The 14,550-nt window shown below is 38.9% G+C and overlaps 2 protein-coding genes across 4 annotated transcripts in view; one reads left to right on the forward strand and one right to left on the reverse strand.

Annotated features, from left to right (window-relative positions):
- Positions 1-14,550, forward strand: part of PSMB7 (proteasome 20S subunit beta 7) — a 563,007-nt gene that overhangs the window by 29,419 nt on the left and 519,038 nt on the right. Inside the window, exons 7-8 of one of the 2 annotated variants that reach the window (XM_050926275.1) lie at positions 6,128-6,279; positions 7,486-7,686. The exons of the other annotated variant lie outside the window; for it this stretch is intronic. Of the exons in view, the coding sequence (XP_050782232.1) occupies positions 6,128-6,279; positions 7,486-7,597 (264 nt within the window). The 3' untranslated portion in view covers positions 7,598-7,686. Of the gene's footprint in view, positions 1-6,127; positions 6,280-7,485; positions 7,687-14,550 lie in introns of those variants that run through there. 2 annotated transcript variants of the gene reach the window in all.
- NEK6 (NIMA related kinase 6) overlaps positions 8,551-14,550 on the reverse strand; it is an 83,218-nt gene continuing 77,218 nt past the window's right edge. For both annotated transcript variants that reach the window (XM_050926274.1, XM_050926273.1), the window contains exon 10: positions 8,551-10,368. In XM_050926274.1, coding sequence (XP_050782231.1) covers positions 10,258-10,368 — 111 coding nt within the window. In that variant the 3' untranslated portion in view covers positions 8,551-10,257. The remainder of the gene's footprint in view (positions 10,369-14,550) is intronic.

Genomic DNA, 14,550 nt, shown 5'->3' on the forward strand with positions numbered 1-14,550 from the left:
TGATGTTGTAGTGACAGTTTAAAACTCATTCTCTAAATCTCAGCAGACTTTATAGCTAGCAGTGGGCCAATATAAAGTTTAATGGCATTACAACACATAAATCATCTTTTAAAGATGCTACTAGTAGCTCCAATATTAAATGCAGACAATCGTCTACGTTATAAATAATTTATCAAACACCATTTTAGATTAGCCTCCCATGCTGAGTTATTTATTTTAGCCTTTACTGTAGTATTCCTAAGGCACGTTTTGAAAGATCCATTACTGGTCAGTTTAATGAACTTGGGGGTCTGTTTTGTTCCCTTCAAGCACCATGGTACAGCTGTGGTGACCATTACATGGCTGAGCTGGACCTCTTTGTGCCTTTTACAAGTGCTGCCCATTTGTCATGCAGTGGTAAATGGAGTTGCACATTGGAGTCCTGGGACACATTGTGTGATGTAGTGATGGAGACAAACAGATAGCTCTATAAAGTGCTGCTGTCACAGCTGACTTGTATTACAGTGCATCACTCTTACTGTAATCTCATTTAAGAAGCAGTGTAGACCCGGGAGAATGATATTCCCAGTTAGCTTGGTCTTTCCAACCATAAAGTAGGAAGTGCTCCTTTTATATACTCTGAACTTTTAGGGGTTTTTCAGATTAATTATTACAGTGACTCATTCATGCCACTGTAGTTAAGACTGTGTCAGCACTTACATTATAACCCCCTATTTTCTGACCATAAAATCTCACTCCTTTGTATGCATGGTCCCTACACAGGAACAGGCTTTTTTAAACCAGTTTTTACAAGGGCATTTTGGTCATCTTTTTAATTTATGAAAGTCTGAGAAAGGTATTTGTCACATTTGGATGCTGTTTAATTACATGCCTTAGATTTAATTAAATAGGCTGAACTATTTCAAATGATTGTCCTGTAGTATTTAATATTCTGAGAGGATCTTAATTATAACAGGCATCTACCATATAGACTGTTTTGGTCTATCAGTTACTTTGGGTTTAAGAATATTTTGTTAACAGAGTAACACACGTGCATTTTAATCCAGAAGACTGAGGTGACTCTGAAGGAAGATTTAAAGCTGAGCACAGTTGTTTTTACGTTCAAATAGAAAAGGCCTCATCTGTTGCAAAAGAGAACTAAAGTGGCTACATTATCCTTAACCTGTGGCCTGTAATGTATTCCTTAGTTTAAATTGCATTTGAGTTTGTTTAAAACTTGTACAAAAGGATTCATGTAAAATAGTGGTAAACGGCCAAGTAACCAAAAAAGTGTAATTTTATTTCCATAAACAGTACTAAAATGTTCCTGTCATGCTAGATTCTAATTAATGAAATGATTCTTTTTCCAAATGAAGAAAAACCCTCATTCACTATCCCAAAACCCTGAAGTGATGGGCAGAAATTTTTTTATGTGGTTTTGCTGTTTTGTTCCCCTGAGTGAATCTGCACAAAGTGCAGTTGAATATATTTGAAAAGATTGTCTGATAAAATGGGAGTGAGGTAAGAAAGCGCACTGTTTCTGTGGCTGAGTACAGACCTCTTGGTCAATGTCATAATTAAGCTGTGAGAATATGAATACTGCTAATAACAACCTCTTGTATGGAGGGTCGCTGGAGAATGTAACGTCTGCCTTGGGTACAGACATGATTGTGGCTGAGCTACTGTGGGGATCCTCTTCAGCTGCACTTGAGTATTGGTACTTCTGCAGCTGCTGCTTGAATCTGAAAACATTCTAGGACAAGCGCACACACCCTAAGGATCATTATTTCCTGTGGCAAGATTAAAAAAAAAAAAAAAAAGTTTAAAGGCTTTACATGAAGTGAGCAGAGCTGCATTTACCAAAAGCAGCTTTGAAAGCTAATTTGCCAATTCATTCCCGATGTCTGATGATGGCAAGTCAGATATTCAAACTGCTACACAAACTATTAAGAGCTTGGATAAAACTGGTAACTTTGGAGACTCAGATTTCAGTTGCTCCATTGTGCCTTGGTTGTACATCATGTTTAACTCGACGTTGCCATAGGGTTGGACATGTTTGCAATAAGTAAACACCACCTTGGTGAGTGAAGGATAAAACGGGGACTCGGAATTTCTTATACATGTATTAGAGTCCTGGTTTTTAGTATTGCTTTCTTAAATTTCAGTCTGAATTAACATGTTATGTATGTTCAAGTCAGAGAATAAACATTTTAAAAAATGTTCCTTGATCTTATGCATTGGAAGTAAATTATAAAAGTGGGGGTTATAATGGTATACTTGGATGTGTAATTATAGCAGCTTCAGAAAGTGAGATTTACACACCAAAGAGCTCAATCCTGCAGTGCTACTCAGACAAAAGTCCAGTTGAAGTTAATCCTAGCACCAGCACTTGACTTAAGTAAAAGTTCTGAGAGAGTAGACTGGATCGTAAGTAATGTTTTCCCCTTGATAAGTATAAATTTACATAATGTATTCATATAAGCGTTTGACCATTGAGAAGATAGTACTTTTGTCTTTTGTTTCCTTAAGGCAGTGGTTCCCAGACTGGGTTTGTGAACTGTTAAAGGGGGTTCTCAGGAAAAAAATGCCCTAATGGTGGACAGAGCTGTCCCTAGGGGCCCGGGCAGCCCAGAGCCCCTGGACTTCCATGAGCTAAGCCTCTCAAAGCACCCAGATCCGTCACACTGAGGAGATTTACACTTCAAGACTCCTTATAAGAAATGGAAAAGGAGGTAGATACTTTTTGCTGTTTTTAAAATTAAATAGGCAGCTAGTATTGCTTCTAAAATTATTATGCAGAAGTTAAGCTTTGTTGTAACGTGTTGTTTGCCTGGACTGCTCAAGACCTGAATGCTTGTGCAGGAGGAACTCTTTGAGTTGGCTTCTTAAATACCTTCATGCTGTTTCACATCTGATACTCCTTGATGAAACCTAGGAGCTTTGGCTTATAACAGGTTTATTCAAAGTGATACAAGCTATGAAAGAGAGATCTTGGAAGAGTGTTGCTGTTTTATTAACAGTATGTAATAAGCAATCCTAAAAACAAATTTTCTATTTCCAAGAGCACTGCTTTTATAACTTAGACTCAGGTATAGGAGAAAATCCCTGAAAATGCTCATTTTTAGGAGGGGGTTGTGAGACTTGACCTTTTAGTGACAGGGGTTTACAGATTGTTAAAGTTTGGGAACCACTGTCTTAAGGTTTAATATATTGCTGCAGGAGATGAAATTGTTTGTGTTTAATACCTAAAAATCCATGTTTTGCCTCATTTTCTCATGAGTGGGCATTTTCGTATCTGGGTGGTTTTGTTTTTTTTAATACACTGGTGTATCCAGCCCACTTGTACCAAGTAGCATTGAATTTATGCCACAGTTGGTATTGGGCAAGAAACCTATCCATTACCAGCTGATTATCAATGGTCAGATGAATTTTTGCTGCCTAGGTGACACTTGCAAACTCTTCTCCTCTCCCCAGGAGTGACTTCTGAGGATGAGGGGGGAGTGAACAATTTCCAAGGGTCAGCGACCAAGCAATAATAGACAAGCCAGCCTCCAGGTATTTTTAAACAAAAACCAGGCTCCATCATCTCATCCCAACAGTGTCTGGAGTGGCTTAATCTTTCCAGTTACAGATTAGAGTTATTAGAGGAGACCAGGCCTGAAAGGGAACAAAACAAAAACAAAAAAATTTTAAATCAATTTTAAAGTCAGCCCAAATGAGGGAACATCTTTTAGAAGTGGCTTCAGTGATTGTCTAATTTCTGAGGACCATTTGGTCTTTCAGAGACCATGGTCAGTCTTTGAATCGTATCTAAATCTTTTTTTGTGAGTTCTTTTTAATCTCTTTGACTATAAAGCCAATCAGTTGCTCTTTTTTTGTTCCCAGGGTCGTGATTCATGGATTTAACATTTATATGTGGCTTTCCCTAAATAAATGAGCATTAGTACAACAGCTGCTTGTGGTGTTATGCGGGGTGTTTGTGTTGGAGGGGGGGGAATATTTAGTCCACTTCTTCTCCCCTCCCCCCGAAGCATGAGGGAACAGTGGGTCCTAAGTTGTGATTTGATGGGGGCTGGCTTGTTAAATCTGATCTAACAGGTTGGAATAAGGAAACATTATATATAGTGTTCCTACTATTATCTTTGAAAGTAATTGCTGTAGTTACTACAGGGATGTTTTGTGATCATGAATGGCAGAGAAGGTGAGCCATGAGACATCTGTTAAATTTCAGCTAGGGATTGCGTTTTTTCCAACTGTGAGCCTTTTCCAGATCTCGCTGGATGTATGTGAAACATGCTGATGAACCACTCTACCAGTAATATAACCTTTGTCACATCAATACAATTTTAATGCCGTATGTTCAGCTACAATGTGAAGTTGCAGATTCTCCTTTTGTCTCACAATACCTAATGGCTTCCAAAATTGTTTGCAACATCCCTGAAGCTCCTCAGGGATTGTCAGTTAGGAGTTTGTATTTGAAATGAAACCTCATTCTTTCCCTTGCTGAATCTGTAGAGGGAGCTAATGTAGCTGTAATAGGCTTTCCCTTTCTGCGACAGAGATGCTACAATTATGCGAATCTTTTCAGGCTGTAACTTGCTGTACAGAATGCATAGTTTGAGGCCAGTTATACCACAGTTATTCAATGAAGGGTTTTGTTGTAGTTGTGTATACAATTAAATAGATTTTATTGTAATGTGCTCGTGGGGGAGGTTGGCTTGCTTAGAACACTGGGCAAACATTGGGCTGATGCATGGAATTTATTGCAGTCTCTCTGAAAGGTAATTTAGATAATTTCCATTAAATACAGAACAATTCAAATTTCCTCTGAGAAACTGTATAAGGCAGGTGTCTGTATGGTGTGCATTTCAAGAACATAGTCATGCTTTAAAGAATAAAACTCTTTGAGCATTAGAAATCCTGTGCAAAGGGGTATGTTTGTATCTCAAATACACATTTGTAAACTTATGCAGGACTAAAAAAAGTAGTGCATAATTTTAGCCACCATAGGAATTTTCTTTAGATATGAGGTGGTTTTCCCCAACTTGAGACAAGCAGCATCTTTCCTTTCCTAGAATATCCAAGGCTAGAGACGAGTAGAAGTTTGCTGCTTCATTAACTCTGAACTAGTTAATGAAACTGCACAGTCAAGTCTGTACTACTGATAAAAGTATAAATGTAGTCCACATTCATTTCATATTAGTAGTTATAGTCCATTTAAATTAAAACATTGTAACAATCAGTATTTACAAACACACACACTTTACTTCGATTTACAGAAAAGTGGCCATACTCCCATTCCCGCTATAAAATTTTATATTATCAAATTCTGTGTTTATCAATGTTTTTTTTAATACCCTTTTCCTGTGCACTATACTGGCATCTGAAAACATTAGCTAGCTATGATGCAATGCAGATCAAAGCTCCCCGGTAATGCAGCTATTCAGATGAGCAGAATAAATTTTGCAATCCAAGTTGGCTGTGTTGCAAAACATACAAATCATTTTCTTACGATAAAGGATGATTAAATAGTCTCTACTCAAGGTAGTCTTTAACTAAATGAGTATGCAATTTGTATGCAAGTGTTTTACACAGGGCATTACAGGGAAACTTGCATTATAGATTGCTGTACATGTATGTATTTAAGGTCTGGAAGATACTAAATCATTATGAACATCGGTTTCTCCCCTTCATAGTTTAAGGTTTTTCGTTTCTAAAATGTGTTCACCCTGACATCTACATTATAATCAGTTTGACATGTACCAGTGATGGGGCTCATGATAGGAAAGCTGGGGAGAGCTGACCATTGGTCAGGTTCACAATACTGTATTATAAAGAGGACGCCCGTGTTTCTACCTTTATCCTTCTGAGACAACTTAGGGCATGTACAGAAATGTACATCTCCATCTGACAGTACTGTCTCAGTTCACAGGGCAAGTGATCCTCTTGAATCACACTTCAGTAACCTCTAGAAAGTAGCCCCTTAATTGGATCATTAATAATTTTGCTCTTTGTATTTAAATAAAGGGGAAAACTACTAATCTAATGTACACAATGACAATTTAAGAACTTTTCTAACCACAATGTGCTGCACCTTTACAGGAGGTAGTAAACTAGACAAGCTTTATTTTATTCCCCCCTCCCCCAGGAAGAGGAAGCCAAACAGCTTGTGAGAGATGCCATCTCAGCTGGCATATTCAATGATCTGGGCTCCGGCAGTAACATAGATCTCTGTGTTATAAGCAAAAACAAGTTGGATTTTCTCCGACCTTATGATGTGGCCAACAAAAAAGGCGAAAGGTTAGTATTTCTGAAGCTGCATATTGTCCACTCTGTCCAGTCAGACCCTTCCCAGTATATTTTGATATTGCTTTTTCAGTGTCTACCACCATTAGCTCCTGCTCTCAGAGAGAGGAAGGGCTTCACCCATGTTTGGAGAACACACTGTGCATGGGGTTGCTGATTTTAAACCCACTCTCTGGATCACTAGCATTTCCTTTAAAAGTTTGTAGAGGTTTTTTTTGTTAATCATTGCGGGAGGGACAGTCAATTGTTCTGTGGTTAACTTTAGCCCAACCAAAAATCTTCACTACAGGGAAATAAGATAAGGAATTTAGGGGAACAAATGTTGCAGGTTTTCAGCAATGCTCCTTTCCCCTAGAATGTCCCTCTCAACCTTTTCACCACCTAGAACTTGGTGCTATTAATGGTCTCCAGCTCCCTGGTTTGACAGGCCACAGCAAAAGAGATCCCCCTTAGCCCTCCTTTCACCACATTGTGTGTAAAACAAGCCATTTTATGCTGTTGCTCTTTCTTCCTTCAAAGCCAAAGCTGATGCATTTTGAATTCTCTGAACTTAAATGTCCAAGAAATTAGTTAAGTACAGCCACTGTACCTTAAGTAGTATTCTGCAGTGCAGTTTTCATGATTAGCTTCCGAGAAGTGACAAACCTTTTAGGAATACTCAAGGCACAGAGGTGGTGAAATTCCGAAGTAAGCAAATGTGTGTGCAGTTAGTTGAGTAAGAGGCAAGCTGAAATTTAACTGCTAACCATGCAGCAGTCACCCCAGCACACTGCATTGCCTAATCAGTGAGTCACAGCCCCTGCAGGCAGTTGAAAGATTTTGCAATGTGTATATTTACACAAGGTGTAATGTGGTTGTGCAATCTTACATACCATTGCAGAAATAGTGGAATGGAAATAAAAATTCATCTTTCTTTAAAACGAACAATAGGGAAAGGCACAGTGCTGATCGGGCGAACGTATTCGGAGTAGTTCTACTTGCATAGTATGAGCTGCACAGCTCATCTGTTATATGAACAAGTTCCAGCTCAGTGTCTCATCCTAAGTCCAGGAGAGAATTCCTGTAACTCATCATTCATCTGTTCCTTAAAGTGAACATCCAAGAAGCTGTCTTTCGAAACATTGTTTGGATTCAACCCTAGGAAAATTCTCTTATGTTGGGGAGCTGCTCTGTAACTTTCACTGATTGTCTTTTCAACAGGTATGGTAAGTACAGGTGTGAAAAAGGAACTACAGCTGTTCTCACAGAAAATGTAGCTCTCCTGGAACTTGAAGTGGTGGATGAAACCGTACAAACAATGGACACTTCCTGAAGAATTAGGCTGAACTCTAGTGACACTACATGTTAACCATGTCTGGTTTATAAACCTCAGTTTATAGTAAATAAATGGGTTCTGACCAATTTGTTGAGTTTTTCTGGTTTTCTGTGTTGATTGGCTGATTTACCATTCCTTACCATCTCATTGTGATCTTTCTCTGAACAGTCAGACATGTTGTAAGCTCTGAGTGAGTCACAGTTCACAGAGGTCTGAAGTACATGTTCAGCTAGTTGGGCCATTCCCTCTTGAGTGGATATCGCCATTGTCATTAATCAGCTGCTACCTGTACTTAGGACTAGCAGAGAAACCTGCCACCACTATTTTGACTACCCAAAGTTCAGGGGCTTCTCTCTGTCCTGTTTTAACACAGAAAACGCCGCTATACATTGTATTCCCCCCAAAATTAGCCCATTACCGAAGAGTCAGGATAGCCTGTAATCTGTACAACCGCAAAGTGGTTAAACATTGTTTTTAGAAGGCAGAATTTGTCAGCAGAACTGAGATTTAGTCTATTTCACTCTGTACATCAAACTTGTACATCAAACTTGTAAGGAAACTGATTTTGGGGGATCTAAACACTTAGACTTGGACTCAGTCATTTTGCAACAAAACATTGTGTTCCTTAACACTGAACTCAAAGATAGTTTTTTTTACAAAGGAAGTTGTTTATTTTGTAAATCATGTTTTTATTTATCTAAAAATGCACAGTTGCAAAAATTTACCTTTTAAAATACATTTACTTATAAGCACTAATAGATCTTATGTAGGAAGGAAGTGACCAGACTTATCAAAACTCAAGTAATTTGAGCCTTCTTGACAGTCAAAGAACTTTTATTCTACATTACACCAACAGAGGCATTGCACAACCATGTCTGTGAATGTGTAGTTGCCACTATAGTTTAAAGTAAACCTGCAGTACAAAGGTGACAATCTTTATTATATTTAAATATAATAAAAATCTGGCTTCTTGATCATTTCTGAACATGTTAGCATTGGGAATGGAGGAAACATTCTGGCCTTTCTCATGCCGAGTTGAATATCCTGTACTTCCAAACAGGAAGTATCAGTAAAATGGCATCTTACATCTAAGTGATACCAGCATCATTCACAGCAATGAATAGCTTTAGGTTTAACACCTTAGCTGAATACTTTGAAATTCAGTTGAAAGGAGTTTAAGTGGGCACTACAGTTTTCCTTTAAGTAGTGAGAATTAGGTTTAAAAAATCCATTCAAAGCATATACATGTATTTAACCCTCTTACCCTAATTTTATTTCCAAGAGACTAAGGCCTTTAAAAAAAAATTTTTTTAAAGAGTAAGGTGTCACAGGCTGTATTTAAACACGAACAACTGCCACCCACAAACATACATTATAGCAATGGACTCTACCTCACACAGAAGAAACACTTAACAGTACAAGTTTAGTTCCCCTGGATGTTGTCCGTGGAGACTGTTAACTGCAACAGTTCCCCTGCACAGTTAGGTGAAATGGAAACACTTGAACGTGAATCCGCAAGTTTGGTTTCTAAAGCAGTGAATACTTTTCATTGTCACTAATCAAACGAATCATTGATTCAATGAATGAATTTAGTTGACTGAAAATTTTTAGGTCTTTAAAAAAAGTTAGTCTTTTAAACAAGATGTCCCCTTCAGATCATCTTGAGTTTCTTATAAAAATTCACATTTTATAAATTAGCTTTCACAGTTAAATAGGTATGGGCTGAACCTTATTTAAAATTACACAAAGCACTGGTCTTTCATGCTAAATGTAAATAATATCGTTACGATGGTTGAAAGGTTTTAAAACACTGCTTTCCTTACATTTTATTTATGAATGGCTAAAGTACCATTGGATTTGATAAAAGTATCTTCCCCAAAATAGAATTGGCTTAGAGTAACACTGGTTTTATAATAGACTTTCAGCCTAACAAGATGAATGCCAAAGGGGAAAATACATTTATAAAGATACATTGCTTGTAGAAGCAATACTTTTCAGGTATATGCTAGACTCACCTCATTGTCTATAACCAAGTTAACAGATAAATGCATCAGCAAAATATTCACTCTAAATTTTCAGATAAAAAAAACTTCAAACAAGTGTCCCCCCTTCCTATTTTTGCAAAGGAGGGGATAAAACACATCGCTGAATGCTTTAAAAATATATGAACTAAAAACTGAAATTGCTATTAACCATGTGCAGAAGAGGCAAAGTAGCAGTTATACGAACTACACAAAATCTACTGCAATTCTTACATTAGTATAAAGTGATTTCACTGAAGGAATTATTTCAATATTTCACATTACAGTTAAGATAAAGGGGTGTGCCAAAGGCTCAATGAGACACCCCTGTTAATATAATCTATTCTAGATTACACACAACAGTTTTAAGAAAGGACCCTTATATGATCTACATCTGTAACATGTTATTGGCTTTTTAAAAAAAATGCTTGCAATACCTCATAGAATCTTCACTTTAAAGCATGACCAGCTGGTAAGAGTCCTTGTCAATAACCTGCAGAAATAATGGAGCATCTTGCTAGGAGTGCTCAACTCTCTCACTTGAGTTTGACTAGGCACCGGTCGGTTTCATCTGAGAAATAAAAATTCAAGTAAGACTGAGCTGTGATGGCTTTTCTTAGACCGTCTGCAGATGATTCAAGTGCTGGAGGTCCAGACATGCATCTGTTTTGCTATTTGGTGCACATAACCAACGTCAGGTCTCTGATCTGGATCAGGGTATATGCACATGCTGACCAGTTCCCGTAGCTGAAAAGGAAGGAAAAAAATCACATGAAAATATACCATCCTGGGTTTTTTTTGGAAAGGGGAAGGGACTATTTGAACGCGAAGAACCCTGCATTGGAGTGTCAACTCCTGCATTCTTTTGCACCTGCTATGTTCATGGCAAATCAGGAAGTGTGTGTCCAGCTTCCCTATCTGTAAAATGACTTGTCACTAACTAGACTAGGGGTAGGCAACCTATGGCACGCGGTCCAGGGGACTCTGCATTTTAATTTAATTTTAAATGAAGCTTCTTAAATATTTTGAAAACCTTGTTTACATACAACAATAGTTTAGTTATATATTATAGACTTATAGAAAGAGACTTTCTAAAAATGTTAAAATGTATTACTGGAAGTGGAACCTTAAATTAGAGTGAATAAATGAAGACTCGGCACAGCACTTCTGAAAGGCTGCCAACCCCTGAACTAGACAATTAACTTTATAGCACCAAAGTCTAATATTCTGTACCAAGCTGGTGCATTTAGTAACAGCTTTTGGACCCATTCTGACTAAGATGGCTACCTGGGAGAAGTGAGCAGGTGCCTGAAGGAGGAGTGAGTGTTTGCTCTGTGTACAGGAGGTGAGAAACTGAATCATGAATGGGAGGGAGGAGGCGATGAAGGGTTCAATAAGGCAGGCAGAGTAGGTGAAACATCAGTAGGGATGACGTAGCAGAGTAGAACTGAGCTTTAACAGTGAGGACAAGGAACTCAAACTGGATATGTAAAGATAAGGGGCGGGGCGAGGGGGGCACAGACTGAATGATCAGGATTTGGACGCAAGGGAAAGACAGGAAAAAAACAGAAAATGAGCCCAAAAATGCAAGTCTGACGGAGATGACACGATCCGACTTGCTGGTGAAGATGGAGAAATGGAAGTGAACTGTGGTCTTCAATTCAAGGAATTTCTGTTCAGGACACACTTCTGTATAATGATCCTGCATTGCATCCTAGCAGCAAATCAGTGGCAGTTAGTTAGCCAGTTCAAGAGTGAGTTAAGTTTTGAAAAGCACTTTGAGATCCTTAGACATAAGATAGAGCACTAGCTGTGCGAGACACAGCAGCGTGACAATGACACTCTTGACTCCAGGACCTTAATGGAGAAAAGAGATGGGTCACTGATTATAAGTAATAAAATGCAGAAGGACCAGAGTCTCCCTACCTCCCCAGCCTCTTTATTGTACACATGAAAGATTGTAGCTTTTAATTATACAGACACTGAAAGCTGCTCGTACCCCCGAGGCATGGGGAGAAACAGCCTTGAGCCTCTGATCTTCTCACATCCTCTCAGTAGCCACAGTGCCAATTATTTTAATGGTAATTAAAAGCATGACCGTACAGCCATCAAGCACACTGCTTCAGCTGCATTACTGGATTTACCCAATTGAGGTTTTCACTTCTGAGTGTTGCAAAGTCCTGTAAAATGACAATTCTTTCTGGGCCTGAAGCAGATTACAACACTAGGAATGGTAGCACAGTAGTACAGGGTGAACAATGATCGTGTTTATACAAGGGAGACACTCCACAAGGGAAAAGTGCCAAAACAGACTGATTAAACTACAGGTACTGATGTAGCCTTGCTACCTATGATTGGGGTGGGTGGGAAAGAGGAGGATGGTAATCTTTGTCATCTTTCCTATGGCCACAGTACTAGAGTATCTGATCACTTTTCACTAAAATGAGTAGTAAAGTCTATAGTGAACTCCATGGACCCTCTGACTCTCTCTTTTGGGGATAAAAACATGTATGCTGTTTACATCTGATAACAGCTAATCATAAAGTCTTAGCATGTGCATGTACCTTGAATTATAAAATGGATGGTATTTTATTAATCTCAGATGATGCCAACCTCTTTATTATTTTAATACATTCTAAGCAGTCAATGTAAAGTTATGTGAAATCAATCTGCTGCCTTTTGTTAGGGTAAATTATGCTGCTCAAATTCAGAATGATGGAGAGGGAAAGATTTTCTCCAACAACCATCCTAGCATGCAAGAGCTATGTACAACTTCCATTCTTATCTACACATGGGTCATAGATGAAGCCTTGATAATCACTGCAAATAAGTGTTTGAAATGACTTGATCAAATTCCCTTCAGCAAACAGCCTGGGGAGTTGGAACATAAGAATGACCCTACTGGGTCAGATCAAAGGTCCATCTAGCCCGGTATCCTGTCTTCCGACAGTGGCCAGTGTCAGGTGCATCAGAGAGAATGAACAGAACAAGTAATCATCAAGAGATCCATTCCCTGTTGCTCATTCCCAGCTTCTGGCAAACAGAGGCTAGGGACACCACTGATGGACCTATCCTCCATGAACTTATCTAGTTCTTTTTTGAACCCTGTTATGGTCTTGGCCTTCACAACATCCTCTGGCAAAGAGTTCCACAGGTTAACTGTGCGTTGTGTGAAGAAATACTTCCTTTTGTTTGTTTTAAACCTGCTGCCTATTAATTTCATTTGGTGACCCCTAGAGTTCTTGTGTTATGAGAAGTAGTAAACAATGCTTCCTTCTCTACTTTCTCTACCCCAGTCATGATTTTATAGACCTCAATCATATCTTCCCTTAGCCGTCTCTTTTCCAAGCTGAAAAATCCCAGTCTTATTAATCTCTCCTCATACAGAAGCTGTTCCAGACCCCTAATCATTTTTGTTGCCCCTTTCTGAATCTTTTCCAATTCTAATATATCTTTTTTGAGATGGGGCAACCACATCTGCACACAGTATTCAAGATGTGGGCATACGTGGAGTTATATAGAGGCAACATGATATTTTATGTCCTATTATCTATCCCTTTTTTAATTATTCCCAACATTCTGTTCACACTTTTGACTGCCACTGCACATTGAGTGGATGTTCAGAGAACTATGGCAATTTCTAGTTTTCTGTTTTAGGGAGGGAGTCTATCATGACAAGAGAAAATAGTTGGATGGCTTACCTTTAAAAAGCCACAATTCATTTTAAGAAGCTTTATTAAAGCAGGGCACTTTTCTCTAACTACTCAAGCTTATTCATTTTATTTGGAGCTGAGAGCATGCTGTAAGTGAGAGATTCAGGGGATTAAGAATCAGCCTGCAGTGTAACACATTAGCAGAGCTCAACCTTAGCTTCAAGATCGGTATTAGAGAGGCAAAAGGGAGATTTGCCATTACCTCCTGAGGATGACTGAGAAACATTCAGCCTCATGGCACAGGCAAAAGAGAGTCTAGTCAGCCTCATCTCAACTCTTACCCTCAGCGTGTGAGGATATGCAGGCTGCTTTTTCACATTGCTCACAGGCCAACAGGCAGTGACAATATTAGACCAGGCTCAAGAAATTACTCTCTGAGGCTGAATCTGAGCGAGCAGAACAGCCATTTGCTCTGGAAGAAGAGTGCATGTATTCAAATACAAAATAACTAAGTCACCCATTTTGTCCTCTGACACCATGATTATTGCTAGAACAAGCTCTGTATGAGGCCTCTTATTCTGCAGATTTCTCCCATAGCTACAGCATTTTCAGGAGAGACTATTGTGGCGGCCTGCTTCCTGAACCATCTTCACTTTGTGCTTGGTTGGTTTAGGAAGTCCATGTGCTCCCACCCCGGCCATTCACTCTGACATTGTCACCACTTGGATATTTCATACTGTAAGAACTAAAGCAAACACGGCTCAGACTATAGTCATGTTCCAGCATAAAAAAATTAAGCTTTGTGGCTTCATGTAACAGCAGCAACTAATACAGTGAAATAAGCCAAAGCCAAAGGCCTAGCCCTCTCTCAGACTTCGTCAAGCATTCAGTTAAGTGTATGAACACCAGCTGTAGTCTAGTTCTCTGGGACCTGGTGCGTTTGAGATTTAAACCATCCTTCTCACCCTGGATTGTATCACTATACTACACACACTCTTTAGCAGTGCCAGAGGGAAGCAAACAGACAGTGTAAGTTGACAGATGTGTTTCCTGTCTTTACAATTACTAATTCCTACTGCCAGCAGGCATATCATGAAGTGCATGCTACAATAGCACAGCAAATGGAAATGACTCTTGATGAAGGCTGTCTGGAAAAACAGCACTTTCTAGACCAGTTTACCATTTTTTTTAAGTTGGTTGCTTAGCAAGAATGCAAACTGCATGAAAACCAGAAGCTCTGGTGTCTCTTCAGGAACACAGTGCCCCTTCCTACCAT

Source organism: Gopherus flavomarginatus, chromosome 17, assembly GCF_025201925.1.
Source record: "Gopherus flavomarginatus isolate rGopFla2 chromosome 17, rGopFla2.mat.asm, whole genome shotgun sequence".
In the NCBI taxonomy this organism is placed as follows: Eukaryota; Metazoa; Chordata; order Testudines; family Testudinidae; genus Gopherus; species Gopherus flavomarginatus.